General features: G+C 39.1%; 1 protein-coding gene across 2 annotated transcripts in view; it reads left to right on the top strand.

Annotated features, from left to right (window-relative positions):
- Positions 1-10,624, top strand: part of LOC307134463 (nuclear GTPase SLIP-GC-like) — a 46,103-nt gene extending 35,479 nt beyond the window's left edge. For both annotated transcript variants that reach the window (XM_079830231.1, XM_079830232.1), the window contains 4 exons: positions 847-955; positions 9,510-9,643; positions 9,731-9,815; positions 9,941-10,624. In XM_079830231.1, the coding sequence (XP_079686357.1) occupies positions 847-955; positions 9,510-9,643; positions 9,731-9,815; positions 9,941-10,053 (441 nt within the window). In that variant the 3' untranslated portion in view covers positions 10,054-10,624. The remainder of the gene's footprint in view (positions 1-846; positions 956-9,509; positions 9,644-9,730; positions 9,816-9,940) is intronic.
- The last annotated feature ends 3,626 nt before the right edge of the window (positions 10,625-14,250 follow it).

The following is a 14,250-nucleotide window of genomic DNA, read 5'->3' on the forward strand; positions in this document are numbered from 1 at the left end:
ATGGATGGTTTGCTATCAAAAATGCACAAAGCCATGGCAGTCCAGACGAAGTCTCTCCACCTTGAGGCCGCTCTGGGACATGTTCCGATCAAAGGGTAGCAATGAATGCACGCCACTATGAGTGTTTTATAGGGCACTAATTAGGGCGTGACTGGCACAGCCGGATTGTCTTAAAGAGTATACACGTAACCAAATATGGAGAATCAAATTTCCATACATATGGAATGGAGAGACGGTCTCTTCACTCAGAGAACAAGGGTTACATCGTAACCGAACGTTTACGGTCGCTGCTGAGAATGAAGATGAAGATTGCTAGATAAAGGGCTGAATTTGGATCACGAACAGAGCAAAATGTTATTATTTCATATTAAATAGATGAGTGAACTGCATTTAATAAATGCAAAAACATAATGTCATTGATAACACTATTGAATACAATAGAATTCAAGCCATGATTTTAATATCCATAAATGCACATTTTTCTGTAAAGTTGTTCATATGTAGGCTAAATATACGTTTTAGTGTTAAATATTTACGTTCTGTCAATGCGTCAATTTTGTACGTTTCAGTGAGTGCAAAAATGTAAGTAAATGTACGTGTGCTAGAACTACACTTTATGTAAAAATACAAATGTATTATTGTGAGATCACGTTGCCAGGTCTGATCCAATTAAGTTGACAATGCAGTAACATCATCTTTGTAAAGCTGCATTACATTGTGACAGGTTCATACCTGATCATACCTCATGACCTGAAATCACAAATTTACTGTTCATGCAGTAAATCAGTTACCTTGATTAAAAACTAATTCTGAGACTTTTCTGATTTTTTTCCCTCCTTCTAAAAGGAAACTACACTGAAAGCATTGCTCAACAACGAAATTGTTGCGAAAAAGAAAGAAATTCATTCATCAATGAAAAAAACCATCAAGAGTGAAATGGCTTCCTGCTATGATAGTAAGTGTGTTAATTACTATCATATTTTCAATGTGAGGTAGTTTGGCATAGGTTAAAGATCTGGGCTGGTAATGAAAAGGTTGTAGGTTCAAACCCCACAATGGGCAATCTATGAGCTGTCACATCATCCCAGGTTGCAATGGTGATATTGTCCCAGAAAAAAAAGTTCCCTTTCAAGGGAACTCCCGTTGCATCGAATGAAGTCATGAAGCACATGTCAAATCAGCCCAATGATGAGACGAGACGTCAGAGCGTGTGACGTCACGAACCAGGAAGCTATATAGCCTGCCCAAATCAAAGAGTCTTCAGTAGCGCTCTGTGTGATATCTGTTCAGTGGTTTTTCAAGTGTTTTTTCGAGTTCAGTAAAATAAAGCTAAACAAAAACACTATGGCGGATAAGCAGCAGTTTAGAGTGTGTGTGCACCCTTGCCCGCGTTTCCTTACGGGTGGGGACACACACATTCTGTGTGTTGCATGTTTGGGAGAGGAGCATGCACAGTCAGCACTCGAGGGCGCTGGCTGTGAGCACTGTGAGGTGCTTCCATTGCGGATGCTCCGATCCCGCCTGCCGTTCTTTTGCGAGGAGACTCAGGCTTGCGTTCCCCATGGCTTTGGTCCCGTTGCTGCCGAGGCACAGCGGCGATCACAGTCATGGGGATCACAGATGGATCAAGGCTAGAGACGGGCCCAGCCTTATCTCTGCCTTTACCTGAAAGATCTATTGATCTCACTCTGGGTTTGGAAGCCCGTGCAGTGGTTTCTTCCGCCCCAAGTTCTGAGGAGCTGGAGAGCGTCAGCATGAGAGTCTGAGGATTCGCCACCTCAGTCTCGCACATATGAGGAGCCGATTGAGGTTTTGACCAGAGCAGTTGATAGATTACATATTGATTGGCCAGCAGATAGACAGGATGCTCGTTCAAAAAGTAAACTAGACAAATGTTTTCTGCCATCTTGGTCACAACCTCAACGTCGGGGCTTGCCGTTTTTCCCTGATCTCCACACTGAGGTGGCGAGATCATGGGAGAAACCGGTCTCATATAGAGTGAATAGTCCACAAACATCACACTATTCCTCTATAATGAACTATAAAGAGCACGGTTATGGGGAGATGCCTAAAGTTGAAGATACACTAGCTAGTTATCTTTCCCCTGATTCAGCATCTTCCCTAAAAGCCCCGACATTTTCCACTAAACCAGTTAGAGTGACATCATCTTTAGTGGGAAAAGCATACTCAGTGGCTGGTCAGGCTGCAACATGTTTACACACCATGTCATTGCTGCAGGCATACCAGGCTGAGTTGCAAGGTGATATGAATGAGTGCGGGGGAATTGGCCCAGAAGTAGTTTGCGAATTACGTCGGGCCACAGACCTGTCTCTCATGGCCACCAAGGAGACGGCTAAATCAATCGGCCGCTCTATGGCAGCCTTGGTGGCTACTGAGAGGCATTTCTGGTTAAACTTGAGTAACATAAAGGAGAAAGACAAAAGTTTCCTTATGGATACACCGCTGTCACCTACTGGCCTGTTCGGCGACGCCGTTGCTTCGGTCGTCGATAGGTTCCAGGAGGCAGCTAAGCAGGCGGCTGCATTTCAAAAATTCCTCCCCCGCCGCCAGAGGCGGATTAAGGTGGTCAGGGGCCCCTAGGCTGCTCTTTGTGTAAGGCCCCCCTTAATCATTATGCTTTACTGGAGACATTTATTTAGTGCCATACATGGTCCACACGCAAATATGGTGAACCGGCATATACACACACACATTGAGACAGCCAATACTACAGTATTTCCTCTACATTCCTTCAAGTGGTGGACCACCACTGTACGAAAATTACCACCACACCACATAGGTAAATTGAGAAATTAAACATTACAAACAAAACACAAATACAAAAGGCCCAGTGCTTAGAAGCAGCGTTTTAATTAACAGAGATGGTGGAAAGATATTACCCTCTGCCACAGATATATGTAACTATAAACAGCAAAGCAACATAATTCCCTGTATTCACAGTTAAACTGCAAGCTGGTTTAGCTTTATAAACCAACAGGTAGACTACAGCATCAGTGCAGAACACCCTGTTTTACTGAGGCAAAATCACAACCATTACTGAGACACAAACCACTGTACGTTTTAGTGTTAAACCACTGTGTATAAAACAAAGCAATAATAAAAACGGCGGGGATTCCCTCCATCTCTGCTGAGGGCGCGGGTGCGGGCGCGGTTGACCCACGAGCAGGAGAACAATAGCCGCTTTTTCACCGCCGGGATGAACGTTTCTTACAATTGTAAGGAACGGTTCCAGTTGTGTTTCCACTTGAGCCTGGTACAGCACGGCACGATTACAAATCGCTCTCTGCCCGGAATTCCCGGAACCACATGAAGCTAAAATGCGTGTAGTGACGTCGCCACAAATGTGTCACTTGTCTGTTGCCTGGCTACCAGTTTCTCTGTTGCTGGGTAAATACAGATTAATAATAAAATGAAAAGAAATACCTGATCGCCCTCCATAACACAGTCCTCCTGCTGTGGATCTTGTCTTCGACTGGATGAAGATTCAGCAGCCTTTAAGTATCCAGTCAATTTAGGGATTTTTTTCGGTATATCTTGGTTACATTGTTCTTTTTACCTTTGTATTTTCCGTTTTTGTGCTCCACTATCGTGCTTTCTTTCAGACATTTGCCGCTATGCCGTCTTGCCCGTCTAGCAATAGCAGTGACGTAAATGAAAATGATTGACATGATTTGACCAGCAGCTGATTGGACAGATCTATCCAATCACCTGCTTATTGTTTCTTATGGGCCAATGAGGGTCTTTTTTTGTTCATGCTGAAGTAAATTTTAAATCATAAAAAAAATAGTCTGGCCAATCCGGGGCCCCTGCACGGTACCACTAGTAGAATTTTTGGCAGCGTGGAAGCTACTGCCAAATGTTTCTCGTTGGGTCCTGCAGACCATAGAAAAAGGGTATCAGATACAGTTCAGGTCTCGCCCGCCCAGGTTTATGGGGCTCCTACCCACAGTGGTGGGCCACGAGCAGGTTCTGGTAATGGAACAGGAAGTGAAAGCTCTGTTAGAGAAAGGGGCCATAGAATATGTACCTCCCTCAGACAGGGAAACCAGGTTCTACAGCCGGTATTTCATAGTTCCAAAGAAGGATGCGGGGATGCGTCCCATTTTGGATCTTCGGGTTCTGAACGTCACAGTCATGCAACTAAAGTTCAAAATGTTAACATTGAGACAAATCGTGTCACAGATCAGGTCCGAGGACTCAGTGGTGCAAAAAGTGGGTATGCGCTATATACGGCGCATAGGGGCGCAGCACCTTGGGTGCGCCAAAGCGATGGTATTTTAAAAAAAAAAAGGTAGCTGCTGTTGTGCGTTTCTAAATCATTTCCTCAATATTATATAACATTTTAGAGGACTAACAAGAGTAGGCGCCCTCATAAGATTCCATAATATAATTTTGGATAATAATGGAATTATTATCGCGTTTTCCGCGCGTTTTCCGTGACCCCAGAGCGCACGTTAAGAATTTTGTTCGTTATTAGCCTATTTTTAATGAAAATACAACAACAATAAAATAGAACAATAAAAAAAACTTGCGTAGGCTTATATTAAACTTTTGTAAAAAAAAAAAAAAAAAAAAAAAAACTAATAAGAAGGATGACACAATTGCTATACCCGAATTATAACAAATAAATAAAAAATAATTGGAAATTCCCATTTAAAACGGGGAACCCTCAGTTTGTGGTTTGTGTTTTTTTTTTATTAACAAAAGTTATCTTGCGTTTGTGCCTCCGCTATCGTCCTGTCAATCATCTCGCTCGCAGCTATGATTACAGTTACAGTAAAAATTTAAATTTTTATCCACCATCATCGGTTCCCATCCTCAGCCGATCTGCATGACAGTTTTTGCAATGACCATCAATACTAGATAAATGGGCAAGTGAAAAGGCACGCCATGTTACAATTTAGTAGGAACTCAAGAGCGCTCTAGAATGTTTGGTAGCAACATTGTTAGTATTGGGCATCGAGAACCGGTTCCTACTTCGAATCGTTATAAAAATTCTGATTATTTTCTTTCTTTTCATTTCTTTATTGGAATCCGATCATAATGTTAATGTTTGTCAATTTGTGACTGTTTTTTTTATTTGTCACATTTATAATAATAATAATAATATATATATTATGTACATACCTGTATAATATACTACATGTATAATTATGGTAGGCCTACAGTGGCTGATATACTTTAAAATAAACCTTTATTATTTACAGCCCATACATTAAGATGTCCGGCTCACTTATTTATTTATTTGTTATTTGGGGGGCGCCAAAATTGTTGCTGCATACCCCTCTGGCACTGGGTAGTCGCGCCCCTGCGAGGACTGGTTTGTCACGATAGATCTCAAGGGCGCATACTTCCACATTCGCTTTCGGGGGCAAAGCATATCAATATCGGGTTCTTCCATTCGGCCTAGCATTATCACCTTGCACTTTCACGAAATGCGTAGATGCAGCTCTGGTGCCACTGCGCCTTCAGGGTATTCGCATTATGAATTACATTGACGATTGGTTGATTTTAGCTCAGTCGCATCAGCTGGCGGTTCGGCATAGAAATGTCGTTCTCGCCCACATGAAAGAGTTGGGGTTACGGTTGAACGTCAAGAAGAGTGTGCTTTCTCCACTACAGAGGACCACTTTTTTTAGGTGTGGTATGGGATTCTACGTCAATGCAGGCACGCCTGTCACCTTTCAGCTGTGGAAAATATATAAGGTAGGCCAGTCAGTCACTGTGAAACCGTTTTAGAGACTGTTGGGTCTGATGGCAGCAGCATCGAACGTGATACCTTTTGGACTGCTGCACATGAGACCCCTGCAGTGGTGGCTCAGGACCAAAGGGTTTTCCCCGAGGGGCAACCCCTTTCGCATGATTAGGGTCACATGGCGATGCCTACGTGCCCTGGTGATGTGGAAGAAACCTTGGTTCCTGTCCCAGGGTCCCGTCCTGGGGGCTTCCTGGAGGGTCGCTCGACTCAGGGTCTGTGGAGGGACCACCATCTCTCATGGCACATCAATCGCCTGGAGATGTTAGCAGTTTTTCGGGCTCCGAAAAATTTCCTCACAGACCTCAGGGGCCATCATGTGTTAGTCCGCACAGACAACACTTCGGTGGTCGCCTACATAAATCACCAGGGGGGTCTGCGCTCGTGTCCGCTTTGCAAACTGGCACACCAGATCCTCCTGTGGTCCCAGGGAAAGTTACTGTCACTGAAAGCAGCTTATATTCCGGGGGGCCAGAATATAGGAGAAGACATCCTGTCGAGGAATGGAGGCTACACACCGAAGTGGTGGAGCAGATTTGGAGGGTGTTTGGCCAGGCTCAAGTGGATTTGTTCCCGTCTTGAGAGACGTCTCACTGTCCACTCTGGTTCTCCCTCACGCATCCAGCTCCCCTGGGGCTGGATGCGATGATACAGACGTGGCCGAGGCTGTGTCTGTATGCATTTCCCCCGATCGCTCTGCTCCCAGGAGTTTAGGAGATAAGCAAAGAATGAGCAAGTTGGTGGTTGAGACTCGCTTGCTTATGAATCAGTCGGACAGCCTTCCCCTATGGCGGTTCGTTCTCACTCTACAAGGAGTATGGCGGCCTCTAAGGCCCTTATATCAGGAGTTGCTCTGCAAGAAGTGTGTGATGCGGCAGGGTGGTCCTAATTTCACACTGGACAGTCACTTCTCGCTATGTACATGTTGGTACAGACGTTCCCATAGCGTCATTCGCTGCAACAGGAGGTCCCTTGAAAGGGAACGCCTAGGTTACGACTGTAACCTCGGATCCCTGAAGAGGGAACGAGCGTTGCATCGTCCTGCCCTATCTCCGATGTGCCTGTCAGAAGCGACTACTTCAGACTTTTGAAGCTAGCGCGGCTTTGTTTTGGGCAGGCTTCCTGGTTCGTGACGTCACCCGCTCTGATGTCTCGTCTCACCATTGGACTGATTTGACATGTGCTTCATGACTTCATCACGCATTGCGTTCCCTTAGCGTCGTTCGATGGAACGCTCGTTCCCTCTTCAGGGAACCGAGGTTACAGTCGTAACCTAGGTGTTTTTTGTCAAATTGCACTAGATTTGATTAGATTAAGGCCAGGTTTTACAGACAGTGTTTAGATTAAGCCACGATTAGGCCTCAGTTCAATTAGGACATTTAAGTAACTTTTATAAACATGCCTTAGAAAAGAACATTACGGAGACAAAACAATGGCACTGACATATTTTGATATATGTCAGTGCAAGATGCTTTTAGCTCAAACATGCATCTTAGTCTGGGACTAGGCTTAACCATTGCCTATGAAACAGGGTAAATTGATTTTCAGTTCAAAATGTTATCAATATGGCACAATACATAGGAAATAGCCTAGACAAATCTTTGGTAAAACTTTCTATGAAGCCTATGCTTATAATGAATTATAGCTCCATTTATACTTATTTATAAGGAAGCTTTACTACTATTCTTTAAATACATTATTTATAAAGACTCATTAAAGGGTTAGTTCACCCAAAAATGAAAATTCTGTCATTAATTACTCACCCTCATGTCGTTCGACACCTGTAAGACCTCCGTTCATATTCGGAACACAAATGAAGATATTTTTGTTGAAAGCTGATGGCTGAGAAAGGCTTCAGATAGGCCTCCATTGGCATTCAGTACATTTACACTCCCAAGACACATAAAAGGCACTTAAAACGTTGTTACAAAGTCCATCTCACCACAGTGACTCTACAATAATTTTACGATGCAACGACAATAGTCTTTGTGCGCAAAAAAAAATCAAAATAACACCTTTATCCAACTTGTTATTGTCTTCCGTGTATGCCTCCACGACGCATGCGCGAGAATATGACGCAGATCCGGCGTTCGGACACATGACCCAGAAGCGATTTGTTAACAAGCAGAGGAAGACGCGCGTGTCTAAGCTGTTGGATTCTACATTGATCGTGCTTTAGGTCTCGGCGTAGTTCTCAAAATGGGGCTTAAGTGTGCATTTCATGGATTCCCGAACGCTGGCGCTACGTCATATTCTCGCGCATGCGTCGTGGAGGCATACACGGAAGACAATAACAAGTTGGATAAAGGTGTTATTTTGATTTTTTTTTGCGCACAAAAACTATTGTCGTCGCATCGTAAAATTATTGTAGAGCCACTGTGGTGAGATGGACTTTGTAACGACGTTTTAAGTGCCTTTTATGGGTCTTGGGAGGCCTATCTGAAGCCTTTCTCAGCCATCAGCTTTCAACTAAAATATCTTCATTTGTGTTCCGAATATGAACAGAGGTCTTACGGGTGTCGAACGACATGAGGGTGAGTAATTAATGACAGAATTTTCATTTTTGGGTGAACTAACCCTTTAAGACCTCTGCATTATAAGAACAGTTAGTTACATGTATATATATATTTTTATAATTACTCATAAGTCATGCATTTGCTTTTTAAATGCTCACGCTAATAATCCATTATACACTGATTAAGTGTATTATATTAATTATACTGATTAAATTATATTAATTAGTCAGTTGTATGGTTCCATGAAGAAATGAAGATTTGCTCATTATACATTTTAAGTTGTTAATTTGTAAATGTAACTAATGAACAATAATTCCTGCAATAAAACAAAAACAACAACAACAACAACACAGAAATCAATACAAACATGAAAAAAGTATATTTTTTCAATGTTACTAGCAAAACATTATACTTTTTATACTTTCGTTTTAAAGCATTTCAAACTGTAAGTAATACCATGCAAATGGCTAAGGAGACATAGATTTAACAAATCAGAATTACCATTCATGACATCTTATGCAAACATTAGCCATTAATGACATAATTGATATCTAATTTGTACAGCAAACAAGTGTCTCTGGAGCTGTTTTTATATTTGATAATTTATAAATCAGTGTATGAATTATGAGCATGCACATTAAAGGGGCTATATGCGTTTTTCTGAAATTTAAACTCGCGACTGACACCTGTGGCCAAAAAACAGAACTGCTCTCATTTTCTGCTCGCTCTCGCAGCGGTGGTGGCGTCACATCCGCAGACAGCGCGGGAAAAGACGACCCGCCAGAAAAAAGGAAAAATAGGATACAGGCTTATATGTGCACCCACTGTGAGCGGACAAGGTGTCAGTATGCTCATCAGGAGATGTTTGAGTCATAAATGTAAAATAAAAAGGCTATTGTTACGTTTATTTTTGGGGAAAAAGTTGCATATAGCCCCTTTAAAAAAAGCAAATGCATGACATGTAAGTAATTATAAAAACAATATAAATAACTATAACTGTTCTTATAATGAAGTATAGGTCTTAATGAATCTTTATAAATACATTTATAGAATAGTAATACTTAATTATAAATAAGTATCAATTCTATAATTCACTGTAAACATGGGCTTCATAAAAAGTGTTACCAAATACTTTGCAGTTTTATTATAAACACATTTATTGTTCTGATGTGTCTCCATGTAAAAGAAAAATTAATACTGAATGTTCCTTATTTTAGAAGCTGCAAAGATAAACGGAACAGATTCCATGGTGAAAAGGCAAGCAATGTTAATGACCACAATTGGTTTGATAAAACAAGACATGTTCGAAAAGGCAAAAAATGAAATGCTTAAAAAAATCAATGACTTAAAGGTACTGATCTCACATTCATCCAGACAAGCATGTTTTAAGACATGTATAAAATGATTCAAGTGAATCTTCTCTTGTTTCTTTGTGCAGCTGTACACAAAGGATTATCTTGAATCAGGACTAAAGAAATCAATGGAAATGTCACTGTCAAAAAACAGGAAGATCATATGTAAGGGTAAGAGAGAATGTCAACCTCCAAACAAAAATCTTTTGCAGTGTTCTATTGACTAATTATTCTTAATCACTACATTCAGATGTTTTGTGTAAAATGTGGTACATATTGTAAAATATATTTTCTAGATTTCTCCAAAGAGTTTGAACAACTGGAGAGCCTGTCAGAGCAACTGTCAGACTTAGGTCATCAAGCTAAAAAGTCCAAGGAAACAGCACAATTCAAAGAAGATGCACATTAAAAAGTGTGTGCAGTTTTCAGTATGTTTTTATAGTTTAACAAGAAAGTTTTACTCAAATGTATTCTTCTGTGTTGGCATATTTTCTGCATACATTTGTTTGATGGAAGATGTGTTATTTTAAGCTGTTTTTTAAATCGAAAATGTTAACATGTAATTTTTTTTTTTTTTGTGTAACCTTTTCCCACACAAGTTTGAAATGTTCTAATGGGTTTATTATAATGGGTTTGTGAAGATTGTTTTAAGTTCACTTGGAATCTATCTAGCTTTTTTGAATGATCATACTGGATAGATTCCTCAAAAGTTTTTTCAGACTATCTTTTGTGGACATTTTAAGCTTTTAGACATTAGACATTTTATTAGTTTTAATGGAAATACATGGTTGCATCATATTCATCTTTGTGTGCAATAGCTAATATTGCTTGCAATTTACAGATGTTACTGATAAGTGTCAATACACTTTGAGAAGAACTTCTTGTCTCCTTATTCCCTCTGCCTAACAACTATTCACCTTTACATGTTTAATAATTGTTAATTTTCAAAGGAATAAACTGAGATGTAGAGCAACCATCCAAAACATTCTACAGTTTTCTTTAATCTGAGGACAATTTATTTAGGTTTCTGTGACATCTTAAACTATGATTCCTACACAATGTATGTTTAATTTTATTTACACAGAACTATCTCCAAGCAGAGATTCTGTTACATGAGTATATATATATATATATATATATATATATATATATATATATATATATATATATATATATATATATATATATATATATATATATATATATATATATATATATATATATATATATATATATATATATATATATATATATATATATATATAAATGAATAAATGTAAAGGCTTGGTTAACAATGTAGGTCAAACACACATAAACGAAGGTCTACATTTCAGTGCACCTCTCCGTATTAAGATGGTTAAATGTAAATTTATTGAATCTTACCCAGCGGGATTTTCATGTTGATCCTGGATGTTGTCATCTGTGATTGTGACGACCTTAATATGTATTGAATTCCAAAGCTGCCAAAATTAAAAATAAAGAAATACATAAAGAAATATACAAAGGAATGTAAAAAAGCAAAACTTTAAAATAAATACATAAATAAATATACATAGAAAAGCAAAAAATAAATAATAATAATAATTATTATTATTACATACATTTATTTCCATATTTGTGTATATATTTATTTTTTCCACATTTATTTGTTTATTCTTTTATTCATTTATACATTTATTCATTTCTATTTTTATTTATTTCCACATTTATTCATTTATACATTTATTTATTTCTACATTTATTTCTTTTTACATTTATGCATTTTTAAATTTCTTTGTCCATAGGGTAATGAGGAGGGTGTGGTTTACCTCATACTAGTAGGCTATAACTACAGCCTTATCATCTAACTGAATTTATCGATTGAGATTAACATTTATAACGTTCATACATTTATTAAGGTGGCCCCTGGACATCAGTTTATGGTGGTAAAGGCTAAAGACTACCACCGCTTAATAGAAAATAAGTTTGTTTTTTGTTGCTGTCAGTATTGTTTTTGGAAGTTACATTAAAATGCAGTGGTCTCGTTTCACATGCATTGATCAATATGCTAGTGTCGACTTCACTATAGCCTATATGTGCACTACTTTCCATGTGTTCTGACCGGTAATGGAAAATATCAAGTGCTTCCATTTCAGAGTCCCTGTTATCAAATCTTTTGAGGATGTTGCTGTTCATGTTTGTTAGCCTAGGACAGTCATTCCCAAACTGTGGTCCGTGGACCACTAGTGGTCCGTGAGGGTACTGCAGGTGGTCCGTGGAAAGGCAAAATAAAATAAAATAATATTTTTACCAGGAAATTCCCATAAAAAAATAAAAAGTAAAAAGAAGATGTAGGCCTATATTGATATAACATTTGTATTAAATTGTCAAGTTATTGTGCGATTACTAAAATAGGCTAGTGGCGTTCAAGTTCAGTGCCGTTATGGATCGGTGGATAGCAACAGGTTCTTTGAAGAGAAAAGAGACAGAGGCAGAAGTTACAAAAAATGAAGAAATTGACAGTGAGTCGGATGCATCTATGAACCAGAATAAATAAATTAAATATGTGGCAGCCGTTGTGTGCAGTAAACTTTCTTTTAACAAGCCTGTTGTACTGATGTGATGACTAGTTATAGTTTTAGTGCTAGTAAGCCTATTTAGAGGTGCGGAATAATTCAGGTAGGACTGTGTGTAGACATATTTTATTATGTGTGTTATGAGGTGGTCCGCACATTTTTTTGATTACAAATAGTGGCCCACACACACAAAAAGTTTGAAAACCCCTGGCCTAGGACATTTTACAAATCTAGACCAGACAATGTTTTACGGCCAATGTTCTATGTCCGGAATAAAGAGTAGCCTATCCATGTCACGCAGTACAGTTAGGGTGATATGACTAGGTCAACAATCAATGGGTTTGATACGGGACGCGTCATTTTGCTTGTAAATACGGGACGATTCCGTATTTTACGGGACGGGTGGCAACCCTAGACTTAACCCGTCCCGTGATATAAGATTTTGGCCATATACCTCCAAGTTAATCACAGACAGTATCAACGTCTGTAGGCTATACTTATTGTATTTTGACCACACCACAAGGTGTCACTGTGGCCTCGACGCTTTGCCCTCGCCTACTCTGAGCCAGTGTTGCCAACTATTTTCCAAGGAAAGTAGCTAAAGCCTGCCCAAAAAGTCGCTAAATGTCACTAGATGACGTTGTGCGTCAATTAGCATATCCGTGACGTCACCACGTCGTCCTTGTGTTCTGCCTGCCTAATGCGCTTTTTCTACTAATCCGCACACATACTGTATTTTAAACTAATATAATACAGCCAACTGTCCAATAAATATGTTCTCATTTCCTATATCTTTTTGTCAATAGAACGAGTATGATATAGTGAATTACTAAATTTCATATGCGTAAAATAATCTGAATTGAGAGATGTCAGAAACTGGAAAAACTATAGCTCTGTGATAGTGAGTAAAATAATTGATAAACACAAGAGAAGAATGGAAATCATAACGGGTAAAACTAAATTCTTTAAATATAAAACAAAGGAAGCAAATAAGTGATAAATCAGTGGCAACACAGTGTGTTCATGTGTAGCTCGCTCATTCACGTCTGTCAGCTGCTGTGTGCGTTCACTGGCATGCGCTGCTGCTCCTCTCAACCATTTACTGAACAGGGTAGATGCAGAGAGAGGTGTGACGGCAGGGAGAAAACAAGACCTCGCGCCCGCAGGACAGCACTGGCGACATTTGTAAAGTAGCTGACGTTTGTCCAAAAAGTCGCTAGATTGGTCGCTAGTCGCTTTTTTAAAAAAAAGTTGCTAAAGGGGTCTGAAAAGTCGCTAAATATAGCGACAAAGTCGCTAAGTTGGCAACACTGCTCTGAGCTCGATTGCTATGTCTAAGGCAAACCACGCCCTCCCCATTACCCTATGGACAAAGAAATGTAAAAATGCATACATTTAAAAATAAATAAATGTATAAATAAATAAATGTGGAGATAAATAAAAATATAAATGAATAAATGTATAAATAAATAAAAACATAAATAAATAAATGTGGGAAAAAATAAATGTACAAAAATATGGAAATAATTGTATAATAAAGGTTTGCTTTTCTATGTATATTTTTTTATATATTTATTTATTTTTGCTTTTTTACATTTCTTTGTATATTTATTAATGTATTTATTTATTTTTTAATTTTGGCAGCATTGAAATTCCATAGCAAGGAGGCTTCTGTAAACCATCGCTTCCAAATCAATCTCACACCATATTTAATTAAAAAAATGTTATGTATCCCTCCATGGCATATTTAAGTCCCACTTGAATGCTCCTCGATGAGAGGTGGTCCTTGTGTGTCACAGACAGACGAGCATACTGGTGTGCAATGTCGTCAGACGTAGTGTTAGCATTTTGAACTGCGAGAAGTTGAATACGAAAGGCGATCGGCCGGAAGCTAGATAATTTACTTTATAAAGTTTTAAATATGGATATTTTTGTTACACAAACGCATCGATTCGCTTCAAAAGGGTTTTATTAACCCCCTGGAGCCGTGTGGAGACAGATGCACTTTTATGGACTTTGCAACAATTCACTGCCATTATAATGCTTGGATT

Source organism: Gobio gobio, assembly GCF_949357685.1.
Source record: "Gobio gobio genome assembly, chromosome: 11".
In the NCBI taxonomy this organism is placed as follows: domain Eukaryota; kingdom Metazoa; phylum Chordata; class Actinopteri; order Cypriniformes; family Gobionidae; genus Gobio; species Gobio gobio.